At 38.2% G+C, this 14,119-nt stretch overlaps 2 protein-coding genes across 2 annotated transcripts; both read right to left on the bottom strand.

Annotated features, from left to right (window-relative positions):
* Positions 1-12: 12 nt before the first annotated feature.
* Positions 13-7,471, bottom strand: memo1 (mediator of cell motility 1). The gene is made up of 9 exons (XM_067525309.1): positions 6,991-7,471; positions 5,549-5,630; positions 5,378-5,446; positions 5,093-5,205; positions 4,619-4,730; positions 3,972-4,114; positions 3,763-3,839; positions 2,947-3,051; positions 13-2,592 (listed from the first exon to the last, which is right to left on the bottom strand). Exons 1-9 carry the CDS (start codon positions 7,049-7,051, stop codon positions 2,461-2,463), a joined length of 894 nt encoding a protein of 297 aa, XP_067381410.1. The 5' UTR covers positions 7,052-7,471; the 3' UTR covers positions 13-2,460.
* Positions 7,472-9,388: 1,917 nt separating this feature from the next.
* LOC137102768 (zinc finger CCHC domain-containing protein 8-like) lies at positions 9,389-13,590 on the bottom strand. Its single transcript, XM_067482608.1, has 14 exons — positions 13,410-13,590; positions 13,220-13,262; positions 13,069-13,140; positions 12,692-12,794; positions 12,522-12,596; positions 12,289-12,392; positions 11,993-12,058; positions 11,828-11,888; positions 11,621-11,757; positions 11,366-11,508; positions 11,136-11,251; positions 10,962-11,048; positions 10,387-10,564; positions 9,389-10,340 (listed from the first exon to the last, which is right to left on the bottom strand). The coding sequence occupies exons 1-14, from the start codon at positions 13,582-13,584 to the stop codon at positions 9,646-9,648; spliced, it is 2,055 nt and encodes a 684-aa protein (XP_067338709.1). The 5' UTR covers positions 13,585-13,590; the 3' UTR covers positions 9,389-9,645.
* Between the last annotated feature and the right edge of the window lie 529 nt (positions 13,591-14,119).

Genomic DNA, 14,119 nt, shown 5'->3' on the forward strand with positions numbered 1-14,119 from the left:
CACCAGAGAAGACAGCTTTTCAGTACATTTTACTTGTTTTGTAACATGAATCCTCGGCTTTCTCTGAAGAGCCTTTTGGGATGCTTTGTCAGTGGAACCTGAGATCAATAAAACTCCATTTAGGGAGTAGTTAAGTAGTATATTTTAGGTTTGTGACATGTAAGTTCCCATTCTCTAAGCAAGAAAAAAAAATTATACAAAAAACATTTCTAAAAGGTAAACAAAGATCCATAAACAGAAAATGAACAGTGTTGAGGTTCAGCCTTTGTCTCTCTCTACAGGAATAAGGTGAGGTGGAGAAAACAGAACACCACTCCCTGCTGGAGAAAGGAGATAACAGTTGGTGCCATTTTAGACCAACACATGAGGTGGACAGGTCACACACACCCCTGGAGTGCTGGGTGAGCTGGAGACATTGTTGGGCACTAGGCATTTGGGAGGGTACGTGTGGGGGGAAAGAAACAACAAACTTAAAGTAGACATTCTAAAATAAGACTAAAAGTGAGAATATGTTTTATATGTATATGTGCAACAGTGATAAAAGGCACAATAGCACAGTGTGTCATGCTTTACTAGTTTCCCTTAAATCAATGTCAGAGATCAAGTGAGATTGGGGATTCATCGTTCTGTCTATGCCCACTTGATTCAACCACATATTGTAGCTTAATTGCTAAGTACAATGGAGAGAAAGAGAGAGGGAAGGAGGGGGGACAATGTTAGATAATGGCATCATTTCAATGGGAATTCCTAACTTTAGCCGCCAACTTAGTGAGTGATGTGTGATGTTCAGATCACAAACAACAGGACAGCAGACACTGTGTGGTGCCTAAATCACGTTGTCTCTAAAACTGATACCATCACCGAATTATCAAGTTTTGAGGTTTTGTCTGCAGCTTCTTAATCAGTGAAAATATTAGAGGAGTAGTATTTTGGGCAGCAGGGCAAGTATTTGCTTTTTAATAACTATTTTCATTTATTTTTCTGTCCTTTCGGTTTATCCCGTGAGTTAATCTAGTAAAATCCCAAAGGGCACGAAAACTTTCACTGTTCTGGTTAAATTCTTACACCGTTCAACAAAGCCCTGGGAATTTATCCTGATCTTAAAAGTTTGGTCTGTTACCTTAGCTAACTTTGACACCATTACTGCATCAGGAGTCGTTTTTAAATGATTTCTCACATGCCAAGGTGCAATAAAAGTGCAAAACAAACCTTTAAACAAGGATGAAGACTTATATATTCCCAATATATTTTGGCATTCTAAAATTAAATCATGATAAAGCAAAAAGCTGCAAATTACTAACTAGTGAACAGTTAAACAGTCCCTACACTTATCTACTTTGTTCAGGTCAAACAAAACCTCTTCTACTTTTACAGAACTGAATGAGTGAACAAAAAACTGTTTTGTTCTACTCTCCTGTACTGACAAATGAATATCTACAGAGATTCAAGGTGGAATTAAACAAAGACTAAAGGTGTTCGTGTTGAATTCATTAACACAACAACCAGCTTTGATTACATTCTGTAGCCCGCACTGCAATCTGATCTAGAAAAACATCTATAATGCTGCAAAGGTATCACTGCAGTCTGGGAGCCGTGCTGCTCACACTAATTTAAAGGAAAAAACATGTTAAAGTCTTTAGAGCTTAACAAACAATACTGCTTTTGTTCAAATCTAGATGCTATTTGAGTAAATACTTTTACGTCTAGTAAAATCAAAGGGGGAAACAAATAAAAGGAATAAATGAGAATAAAAGATATTAAATAAGCTAATGAGAGAAAAATCCTTTTTGGCTTTGCACGGGGGAGTTAGTATATTCTTTAGGGCGCAGCCCTTTGTTAGCAACTACAACTTATATTGATCATTAGTTATCGTTCTCAAAGTCGCATGAAGCTAAATGCAGTCAGTCATAAAACTACCTTTTCTTCTGGCAACTTTGCAGCATTCTCCAGTAAGATCTGCAGTTTTATTTTTCATTACTTTTTCTGAGGCAAATTACATGAGCACAGATCCTCAAGAGTCCAAATGTAGACGGTGTAATTTTACAACTTAAATCCATTGTTTGGTAAGAGAATGAAAAGGGACTGAGAGGATGACTACAGTCCTTGCAAAACCCGAAATAAGATTCCTCCCTCCCAGCGCCAACTCTGAGCTAGATCAATATGCACTCTTCCTGTCTCTTCAAACCATTTCCCCCTACATTATCTTAAAACTACACTTTAAGCACAATGTTTCAACCAAAAGCTCTGACACACTTCAAACTGAGAGGAGAGTGAAGAAAGGCGGAGGAGAGCCGAGGGAGAGAGAAAGAAGACTGTATTGGCTTCGACTGTCTAGGTCCTTCCTGCAAATAGAGGGCATAACTGGGGGTGGGGTGGGAGGGAGGGTGTTAGGGACAGGTTATGGCGATAGATAGTAAGTGCAGGACAGCGGTGCTGCAGTGGTCCCTTCGAAGGTCGACCTCAATGAACGACGAGTGCCCCAGCAGCGTAGCTCACAGAGCTGTCCTGCCAGTTCCTGCATTCACTCGACTGGGCGTAGTTCAGAAAAGTGAAGTTCATTTCTAAACCAGACTTCCTTAGCTCAGCCACAGCCTGCAAAACAGTAACATTCGGTTGTGGATTGACAGGATGAAGTTAAAAGTGATACATAATAAGTCAGGAGTGGTCTGATCCTTTACAAAACCAAACCCAGGGTACAGAAGAAATGGGCTAAACAGTATGTGCTCCTATTTCAATGATGCAGCTTGTACAAGTAATGTTAAGATATAAAAATTATTTAGTTTTCCTGATTATACATAAGACACTGGACTATCCAGCTCTACACCACAACTCTGTTTCTTATTTTGCAAGTGTCCTGCATAGATCATCATGGTGTGGCATCACAATTGGTGGTCCAATGTTAAAACATACCTATGGGCATCAGTGTTTTTCTTCTGTGGTACTTACATTTAGCAGCACTCCAATTGGGTGGCGCCCACAAATGGTGTTGCGGTATTTCTTCAAGTAATTGGTGAAAGACATAGGATCGAGCTGCTCTATAATGCCCATCCCCTTTACAAAGAGGGAAAAAAGTACATAGTATAGTCAGCTTGTTTTGTCAGAGTAATGACATCAGAGAGTTTTTTAATTTTTTAAATATTTTCCCTATCAAAATCACTCTCTCTCTCTCTCAATAGATAGATATCTATATATAGATATATACATATCTATATATATATACATATCTATATCTAGCTCTATATATCTCTATCGAGATATCTATTATATAATATAATACTGTATATTAAACAGACATGTCATAAGGCAGATTCATTCATACTTAAGGGAATTGCATATATCTATATCGAGATATACAGCATGTAGCATGTAAAGTGGTTAAAAAGTGGTTAAAACCGACTTCACTTTTACCAACAGTGACATTTGACCCTTATTTTTGTATTAATTTCTGTGCATGTTTTGCCAGATTTGGAGATTTTTCTTAGGCCAATACTTTTGGCACTTTTAATTCAGTAATAAGTTTTTGTAATTCTACCACCTCTGCTCACAATGTATCATTTTCCTCTGTATGGGGCTGTGTGGCTACAGACTGCTCAGAGTGGCCTTGCTGACCAACAGTGTTAATGATCAGTGTATAGCAGTCATTCAAACAGGCCATAGCTGAGCAAGTACAGAATATTTTAGCAAAGTTTAATCATTCTCTTTCTATCTGCAACCTAGAGACAATGGAATCCTATCTGATCTCAAATACAATCTTTGAGTTACCATTTTATCAAGATGTTCAATAGACCTGTAGATCTCCCCTTGAGCTTCATCATAGTATGTGTAGCGGAAACGTTGACCTTAAAAGGAGGAATTGACATTAGCACAAAACTAATTACACCCGTATCATATTTGTGACATTCAGGGTAAAACTATCTGAAGGTCACAAACATTTACTTTTAGAGGCATCAGTATTATGTGTTAGCACTTACCCCAGTGGCAAAAGTCAGATGAGACAATGAAAAGGTTGGAAGGGTCTGCCAAATACTTGCTGAGCAGCTTCCCATATTCCTGTTCCTTAGTTTCACTCAGCGCTCCCACAAGCACAGGGACGATGCTAAATTCGTCTTTGTGGCTGCAAAACAAGATTATAAATTAACAAGAGGTATACAAAAACTGCACCTTGCTGTCAAACTGCTTGTAGGCACCTCCATCTTCCATCCCAGCTTACAGTGCTGCTGCCAGTGCCGTGCGTGAGTGTGAAGACTACGAGTATCAAATGTCAGATATGCAATGTTGCAATGACCCAACACATTGTAATGTGTTAATGCTAATGCATTTGGCCCACTCACTACCAGATCTCTGCTTTTCTGAACCAAGAAAATTCCTTCTGACTCCTGCCAACATAACAGACAGCTGTATCAATTATGCATATGATACTTTCCATGTGTCCCTGCACTAATGTGATTCTGGTTTTAACGCGTATACAACAGCAAAGAAAAGAAAGAAAAGAACTAAAAATGCAATACTGTGTTGTGTCAATAATAGTTGAGAAAACATTTCATTATGGGAGACCTATTCCTCTAAAAGTGCAGAGTGTTGATTCTTTAGTTAAATGAATGCTGCTGTGCATTATTACCTCTCCATGGCTTTAGCAGTGTAAGGCAAGTGCATTTCAATACTGTGCTCATCTTCATCTGTCTGCAGAGTCATCCGCTCAAACAACCCAGTTTTCCAGAGGTCAGCATAAACTGTGGGGGGGAAAAAAGATTTTACATTTTTTGCAAGTTATTATGACCTTTCTACTGAATATTATTTTGGGGGCTTATTTAAATTAGCTTGAATTAGAAAGCTTTTATGCTAATCATGATACAGTCTCATCATTGCAGGACACTTAAAAGTGCATCACCTCCAGAGACTGTAACGCATGTCTACTGCAAATGTGTTTTTGTCATGAAACATATGACTTTCTGCATGTAAAAAACCTAAACTGCAGTCCAAACAGTAATTATATAATTAAGTATAGCTTGTGTTCTTGTATGAGTTTAAACCAACGAAAACACAGAGATATGCAAACAGTAGAAATCAACATATAAGTGAAAACAATGGATACCCTTCTGATCGATTCTCAGGTCGTACAGAGGTGTTCTATAGATCTCTGCAGGTGACAGAGCACAGCGGGAGAGGGGCACATGGTGTGAAGGTCCCAGGATGAACACCCTACGACTGAAGGGCGACAAGACCTTATCTCACTCACTGTGTTCACCAGAGGCACACCACTAGCACTATAGTCTATCTAAACTAGCATTTGTTTAGTCTGTAGGGGGTAATGTAATATAGGAAGCAGTCATACAAAGTATTTTCATAAGTAAGGAAAGAAGAAAACTGAATGACATACGTAATAGAGGGATCAACCTGCTTGTAGGCATGTGCTGCACAAGCACCACAGTAGGTATATCCAGCATGCCTGAAAAACAAAATGACATCAAATCAAAAGGAGACGGCGTCATAGAGTCCATTTGACAAAGTCTAAAAATTGAAAATTCTTATATTGTAAATATTTGCTCACGGTGCTATGATGGCTCTAGCAGGTCTGATTGTGGACTGTGCTTGGGACAGCCAGCTCTCTAGCTGCGCATTCAGCTGGGATCCTGGATAGGAGTAAAATAAACAATAAACCTATCTATTTCATATCACGGTATTAAACAGGTGCCACAAAAACCTGAACTGTACTGTATGCTTTCTCTACAAGTACATGCTGTCAGCAGCATGTCAGCAAAAGCAAAACACTAAAAATATAAAAGGTTTTTATTAATAGAAAAATCTATCTAACTAATCTATCTATCTAAAAGTATAGCTTGCACAAAAATAAATGTTTGCCATCACTGTGACACTGGCATCCAACTTTGGCACCAGCGGCTTATTTAACCATGTCATTAAGGGTATTGTTAAATGACAAATGGAGAGAAACCTCAAAAAACTTTAATTCATCCACCCCACAATCAATACTTATGTTTTGAGTTAAATATGTTCACTGTTAAATCTAAGGCTGATGTTAAGAAAACAAACAAATGTCTAAACTTGCTCACAGTTGATTAAGCTCACTTATCTCTATTACTTTACGAATCACTGGACACTTTACGGCTGTCCAGAGCCACAAAACCTTGACAATTAGGTCTAAAAGAAAGCAACAAACAAGTATAATTTGATTTGTATAATTGAACAAGGTCATTGGGGTCCGGGTGGGATCGTTTACGCTGATATAGCTTATGGACATGTTGTTTACATGCGGTACATGTTCTGACCAAAGAGCATATTACAAACAATGCAGTAAAGCAAGTTTAACATTATAAACAGACAGGCTTGAGGTATTTAATGCGCAGAAACAGGGACTAGGTAGTGAAATGGAGGAAGGGGTGCAACATGAACCTTCAATTCTCTGCCCTGCCCAGTCCTTTGTTTCATGGCATGCAATTTCTGCGCTTAATCTAAGCGATTAAGTGTCCGAAACCAACAATACCACAATACTGGCAGTTAAAGTTACATACTTGCTGAATGTATGTTACGGGAAATGTCTGATTTAGCCAGATAGCCGGTAGGCCGAAGAAGTTCAGCAATATTAGCCGAATTAAGTATTACTATGTCAATAACCGTGATCGCTTATCAATGAACGCTTCGCAGAAAATGTCCGTGTGTTTCGAAACATTTCAATCGACCATTCGAGAGGGGGCTGCTGAATAGGCTCAAATCATGCACCAAACACGAAAATAGAGATGAAGCATTCAATGCATGCTAAGTGTTAGCTAGCCGAGTTTTTTTAACAGCTGGGCTAACTTTAGCGTTCCAACCATCACGCTAGCTGTCAACTTCTGTTGTGTCAGGACACAAATTCAACCGTTTTGCCCTTGGGCTTAAGAAGGTTGCGCAAAGCAACAACAAAAAAACCAATAAAGCACATTACCGTGCCAGCTAGCACACAGTAAGTTAACACGGTGCTCTATTGACAGTTACCCGAAGCGGAGTACCAACTCCCGGCGTGACTTGCTTCTCTGCACACCACTCGGTTTGACATCTTGGTTCCCAAGCCGCCTATCTTGGTTTGCTTAACACTTGTCAGAGGAAATAAATCAAACTGCAAAAGCCGATGTTATGAGAAGAAACGAAGCCGCCTAACGTTAGCTAACTTGCTCGTAAGAACAAAGGGTGGCTGAAGTGAAGAGACAGTTGGGCTAGCGGGCTAACAAGCTCAATGTTCCGTCAGCTGGCCGTTGTGTTGCTACCGGTTAATAAGTTAGCTGAAGAGAGCAGCTAGCTTCACAGTCACATAGACGATCTGGCCAAATTATACAAATTTGAAAAGGCACGGATTCCTTGTAATGTGCCAATATCGAACTATAAGCTAAATAACAAAAACAAAAGCTGTCACAGCCGTGATCTAAGGATTACTGGTTGTCTGTCAAGCCAGGTAAGAGACGTCCCTAAATTGTTCTCAATGTGACGTCAAAAAACTTTGATTGGTTGCTTGATTTCCCAACATTAAGCAATTGGTAAAAAACTTCAGTGGGCGTGGCCGTAACTAAGGTGACTGTTTGATTATGGTATTGCTCTGTCCGACAGATGAGTGGGTACAGTGTGACAATTGCTGCAGGAATGTTAGCCTGGCCCTGGGACAGCCTGGCGACCTGTTCGGGGTGTACCCCGCCTCTCACTCAGTGACAGCCGTGATAGGCTCCAGCCCTCCTGCGCCGCTGATAAGCATAAGCGCTTACAGATTCGGATAGATTGATGTTGTCAGCATGATATGTATGTGCTTGCTCTTCTTCACGTGCACATTTATTAATTTACAAATATAAATGGAAAAACCAAAGCCGTGTTTTCTATTTTGTGTCTACATGGACAACATCTAAGTGGTAAAAAGGAAAGATGCTCTTATTCAAACACACATATAGTGCTTCCTAGTATGAGGTGCTGAATGCAAATGATTACTTTGAGCAATTAAAAAGGTTCACTGCAATTGCTGGCCTCATTCAGTGCAGCTTTATAGGCAGTGCTTGACTGACTAACTTGGCTACAGTTTAAATTGGCCTTCTTATTAAATGTCTGTGGCACATGTTGTATTTTTAATTGTATCTTTTTTTTACCACTTCATACAACTAAAATGTGCAGTTATGTGATTAAATATTATAAATACAAAATTATATACATGGCTGTGTTAGGAATTAAAAATGTATTTGTAGTTACTTAGAGAGAACACAGAGTGGCAGTAATGTCTGACATTGTTAGATTGGAGATTAACACAGTATTTAGTGAAGTTGAAATTTTAAATAGTTAAAATCTAGACATTTTTTGAAAAGTTATAGATACGTCAAGCGCGCAGGGACAGGGGGACTGGTTTCTTCCAAAATTAGAAATATGTCCCCCCAATATTTGTTATGACCAATGATCCTTTAAATACAACCCATATATATAAATGTAGTTTCTGCTTCATGATTGGTAAAAATAGCCAAAAGGAAAAAAAAAACAAACACGCTTTTGTTTGGGAAAAACAATAAATAACCAAAAACTATGGTAACAGAGTTACACAGTATGATGTAATCAGTTATTATTTACAATTTTAAACCCATTTAGAAACATCTACTGTTTGAGAGTTATATTTTGTTCTTAATCGCTAAGTTGAGTTTAATCAAACAGGGATCCAGTTTATTTTTATCATAACTTTCATAGAATTAAAGTATTATAGTCTTCCAAGTGTGTTAAGAGTTTTCCATAAAACACTGATTTTAAATGTTTTAACGATTTAAACGGTTAACGATGATGTTAATCAGTGACATAAATATTTGAATTAACTTAATTACTTGAAAAATTAGGAATCTCTTGTGTACAGTTGTGCAGTCAGCGATCAATTCAACTTTCTTTATATAGCGCCAATTCAAAACAGTCTCTTCTGTCGTTGTTCGTTTGCTCTGCTAACAGGTAGTGGAATCAATAACTGGTAGCTCCTTATGAAGCATTACTAGCGCTAGCAACCGTCGCTAACACATTAGTCATCTACCCAGTTTCTAATAAAGCGTTGTTAAACGCAAACTGTTATCTAACACGGTAGCTGCAATGCTAACGCTAATTGCCACCTACCTGGCTTCTACTAGAGCGTAACTATACACAAGTTGCTAGCTAGCACATTAGCCGCGATGTTAAGGGCCTTTGCTGTAGTTACTTCTAGCCATATTAAGTGGCAGAAATACCATCTTAGCCTTTTATTTTCAGCATACAATAAATGTATCGTTCATCAACAAACACCAAGCACTGACAGTAGTAATGAATGCGAGCGGAATTGTTACCACTGCAAGCTGCTTCTTTAGCTTGACTAAACCTAAGTTGTTAGCTATGACTTTAGCCACGATGCTAACGGTAATGACCATTGCTAATGCTATCTTTAGCCATATTAAGTGACAGAATAGACATGTTAATTATTTTCACCATACAACAAATATATTGTTTTTCTCTCGGTCCATAAACAACCAAAGACTACAGGGATAAAATTAACGCTCTTAATTATTACTATAGTTAGCTTTCAATAATTATAATAGGTTGGACTGCATTTGATATGCACTGCATAATGAATGGCATGCTTTTTGAATTAACCTGGCATCTGGTGTATTTTTCAAATTATTTTTTCTTCGCCAAACTTCGGGGGGAACCTTTAAGTATATCTCTGATCCTAAGGTAGGTCCCTGTGGATTCAGCAACCTCAGTGAATTCTGGTGTTTCCTCAAATGGAAGTATGCCAGCTGCAAACCTGCTCCTATGGGGAACAGCTTTTATCATCTTAACATCCCTATGAGAAGCCCAATCTTTAGCCCCCTCATTAGAGAAATCTGGGCTCTGCAGGTTGTCTTCCTGAGATTTGATTGGATTAGGGTTTTTTGTACTGTCATTATGAGATTTAATTTGACCAGGATCCTGAGCACTGTTGTCTTGGGCTTTGACTGGTTCAGGGCTTTGGGGGCTTTCCATCTCAACTTTGTGTGGTCCAGGGCTTCGAGAGCAAATCTCTTCTAGACTGTTTTTATTTTCATTGCTATGAGAAGTTTCTGCAGGTCTCATTGGTCCTACTGATTCTTCAACCTCTTCTGTTTCTGTGTCGGCATACACACGGGTGGAAATACTTGCTGAACTAGGTACAGGTGTTCCCATTACAGGTGTCTCACAGTCACTATTAGTTGTGGTGTCAGCATTTTCTAGTGCTGCCCAGATCAGCCTCTGCTGTTTCTTCGGTTTCTCCTGTAGAACTGGAGAGCCATTGGTGGGTGAGGAAGGAGGTCTACCTTTAGGGAGAAGTGGAGGAGTACTATTAGTATTACCTATTACCGTTGCATGCTACCTAACTAACCCAAATTTGTGAATGACACCGAAGATGCATAATGTGCCTGATGGGGAAAAAAGGTGCCCAAAATAAACAGTTACCCGTTTCAATATCAATATCTGAGATCCTGTCTGAGTTACAGTCAGGACCGGATCTTTTCTTCTTCTTTAGCTGTGGAGATGAGCCAGATTCATGTCGTCTTTTGTTGCAGGTGGAACCAAGCTGTTGGCAAAGAAGAATGACATGAAACGTAGAGGCGCCGCCCAATGTGTATTCAAGTGAGAAGGGAATGAGCAATGTGGTGTAACTTTCTTTTACTTTATTACAATGTACAAATAAGGTTGTGTATGAAAAGAGTAGTAGTAACACTATTAGTCCTACATATCTTATGAAACAGAGTAATTTAATAGCTTTAAATAGAAAACACATTAATTTTTTGGGTGAAAAAATATATAAATCTGACACATGATACCTGAGGTATTTGCATTAAAAAGTTCTGGTAAAGCTGTATCACATGTTCAAAGGTGAAACCAGAAATACCAGGGAGTTGTGGTGTGGTCTACAAGTTCTGAGAAGAAACAGCCAAACTCTGAGAAACTTCATAACCATAGTTCATTACCATAGGAAAGTTGTCGGTCAGATACGCTGCATTGCTTTTTTTCATGAGGTTGTTCTGCATTGGAATTGAATCATCCTGCATTAACTCCTGGAAGCAAGAAAAAGAAAAGGTATGACAGATGACCCAGCACCAAATCACGTGAAAAATTTTGATGTGAATTATTACGTTACTTACGTCTTTCATTTTGTCTGGTGCAAGTACATTGAAGCCTGGACAATCTACCATTTCGGCGACATCAAAAGAGATGGTTTGCAAATTGCTGTCTTCTGTTGTGTTACCATCATTTGAAGTTGCAAAAAAAAAACGGATTGAGCCCAACCTGAATTTATGAAATATTCTAATATTTTGCAGCAATTTGCTCAGCTAAAAATATGTGGGACCACATAGTTTTATTTAAAACATACCATTCCCATCATACAGTGTTAAGCCGGAGTTTTCAATCTCAGCCTTTTTCAGGCACCCTGGTGGGTGGCCTAGCTCCCTCATCTGATAAATGAGAGGGGGGAGGGTGTTGCCATCAATTTCTAGTGCTGTCAAGAGATGCTCACTGTTCAGAAGCACAAAACAATAAAAAACTTTAAATGATCCAAAGCTATTCTTCCTTTTAGATATTGCAATTTAATGACTATCATTTCTGCAACGTATAAAAATAATCTTGCCTCATGCCTCCAGGCTTGTATCTAGCAAACTGTTCCTTCACTTCATCAGCATGGTATCGCCGGTTACTATGCAAAGTCTGGTTGTTGTTTTGACTGAACTCTTTTCTTCTCTTGGTAATTGCAGATGTCTCTTTAGTCTAAGAATGTAACAATGTACTGATGTAGTACACCAAGTTGTGACTCTTATACCACATTATTTATTCTTACCTTTGGACAGCCTCTCAGCTTATGTGTACTGGAGCCACAGTTGAAACACATGGACCTGGGTCTAGAATGAACAGATAATGCTGGAATGATCAGTGACAGATTAATTATAAAGCAATATACTGCATGGTAACCAGTTGAAGCTCACATTAATAATACCAGTCGTACCTTTTTTCTTTCCTTTCTCTCTCCAGTCCATCTGCCCCAATGACATGATTGAAAACCTGGTGATAGCTTTGCAACAATTCAGTTTTATTGAATCTGTGGTCATGGCATTAACATTGCATCTAATAAACCTACTACAACTTTTAAATATATCTTGCTTAAGTATTACCTGTTTTATAACATCAAGAAAATAAAAAAAATAAAAAAAAAAAAACTGTGTAGAGAACAAATAAACAGACAGTTCTGATCGATGGGTAGTACATGTTGACAAGGTGCCAATATATCAATCTTAAAAATACTTTGGTATATCCCATCCATCTGTCAGCTGGGGGTTTCCTTTGACCAGATGCTGTCCAAGTTTATCAACCCTGAATGTAGTGAAATATAAGACACTTCCGACCACCTGAAACAGAGACATAATAAAATTCATAGTATGTAGCAGGTAGACCATTTTAATATATAAATGTTCTTTCATATAAAGCAAGAAAGTGTGCAACATGCAAACCACTGAGCAATAACATTACATACTCACTTTAAATGCTTCTGTTGTTGTTTTAACACTACTGGAAATTGACCTCTGCAGATCTTCGTCAGCCAAGGCTGAATGCTTTATAGTTGGAGAAAGTGTTTTTCAAAGCAAAATAAACACATAATAAATTACTGGATTTATATTAATCTCTAAAACATATAGTTGGCAACTACCTGAGGTTTCATGTGAAAGCAAGATTGTTTCTTTTCATGTCCGTCCTTCTGGTGCTTCAAAATCACACTACAGATGCTATCTTCAATTTCTTGACGACACTGCCTAAAGAAAAGATTATTTATATATGGTTTATTATTTATTGTTATCATCATCATCATCATCATTTACACAGATTATTTATAACAATTTAGCAATTAGATGCCCACACAGCAGACAACATTTTGTCTTATTAGCCATAGACAATAAAAGACAAAATGTAAAAAGTGTAGTACTATAGTTAAAGGTTAACACTAACACCTTAACAACATTAACAACTTATGATGGGACAAAACTCATTTTGCAAAACACAGGTGTATGATGAGAAGAGATTGCTTACTTTGAAATAATGTTTGTATAGAGGACTTGAAGAAGTGGACCGTCGATGTTGACATCTTCAAATATGATGCCACTGTTAGGTCAGATGAATATTAACTTAGCTCGGTAAACAGTTTCGTTTCATCAGTCATGTTCAAATGTAAATTCATTACCTTGGTTGTGTGAGGATCTTCAGTCTTCTTCGTAAATCTTTATGTGGTCAAGGTGTTAAGGAAAACAAAGAAACTACAAGAAAACCGTCAGCAGATATTTTTAGGTTATGCATTTTATGTTTTTTTAAGACAAGAGGCTAGTGCAACATCAGCAGTGCTAGCATACCTCCTGCTGCTAACCCAAGGATATTTTCCTCAGTGAGTCTCTGAATGTAGCCATCACAGTCCTCAAGACGGCTCCCAAGCTGGCTCGTGTCATCCTGGTCCTCCTCATCATCTGTAAAACGATCGTGCATAGCAGCCGGTTGTGTGAAGTCATTTAACTGCTGAATGAGCTCAGTCGCTCCAAAATCAACTTCAGCCATTTTTACACTGCTCTGTGGTGCAAGACAGGAGTTCAAAGGTCAAAGAAACTCTTGGTATTCATTGGTCCTACTTATGTCACACTTTGAGTAGAAGCAGACCTGACTGGGAGAAGGATTACTTATGTAGTTTAGGCCCACAGTGTTGTGAATATAAAGCTAAGGTAGTGGTGGAAAGTAATAAAGTACTGTATATTCACACTACTTAAGTAGCTTATTGACTTCAGCTTCAATAGTTTATATTTATACTACTTCTGCATCATTACACTTGAATATTGTGCTTCTACATCACTACAATTAAAGTATCAAACAGCTGAAGCTCCTAGTGACTTTTAAAGTACCTAGCAATACACATATTTTACACATCTTACGTTTTACATATACTTACATTTTTCTGTGAATGCTTCGGAGCTGAAAGGATTTTACCAAGCAAAGCTGAAAAAAGCTGAACTGTTTTTTCTGAAATAGCGGAAAGTTTTGCTTTTGCTGAAATAGCTGAAATTAAATGTTGCATCCTTATATGTTAGGCAAACTTCAA

The sequence above is a fragment of the Channa argus genome, chromosome 1, assembly GCF_033026475.1.
Source record: "Channa argus isolate prfri chromosome 1, Channa argus male v1.0, whole genome shotgun sequence".
Classification (NCBI taxonomy): domain Eukaryota; kingdom Metazoa; phylum Chordata; class Actinopteri; order Anabantiformes; family Channidae; genus Channa; species Channa argus.

Bases quoted from the DNA above. Each gene is read 5' to 3' on its own strand.
- LOC137102768 (XM_067482608.1), bottom strand. From the start codon at position 13,584: ATGGCTGAAGTTGATTTTGGAGCGACTGAGCTCATTCAGCAGTTAAAT. The intron at 12,795-13,068 runs GTAAGCAATCTC...TCTTTTCTTTAG, and splicing joins TATACAAACATTATTTCAAA to GCAGTGTCGTCAAGAAATTG. The intron at 12,393-12,521 runs GTGAGTATGTAA...TCTCTGTTTCAG, and splicing joins CAACAACAGAAGCATTTAAA to GTGGTCGGAAGTGTCTTATA.
- memo1 (XM_067525309.1), bottom strand. From the start codon at position 7,051: ATGTCAAACCGAGTGGTGTGCAGAGAAGCAAGTCACGCCGGGAGTTGG. The intron at 4,731-5,092 runs GTATCCATTGTT...TCCCCCCCACAG, and splicing joins CCTGAGAATCGATCAGAAGG to TTTATGCTGACCTCTGGAAA. The intron at 3,840-3,971 runs GTAAGTGCTAAC...CCTCCTTTTAAG, and splicing joins ATCTGACTTTTGCCACTGGG to GTCAACGTTTCCGCTACACA.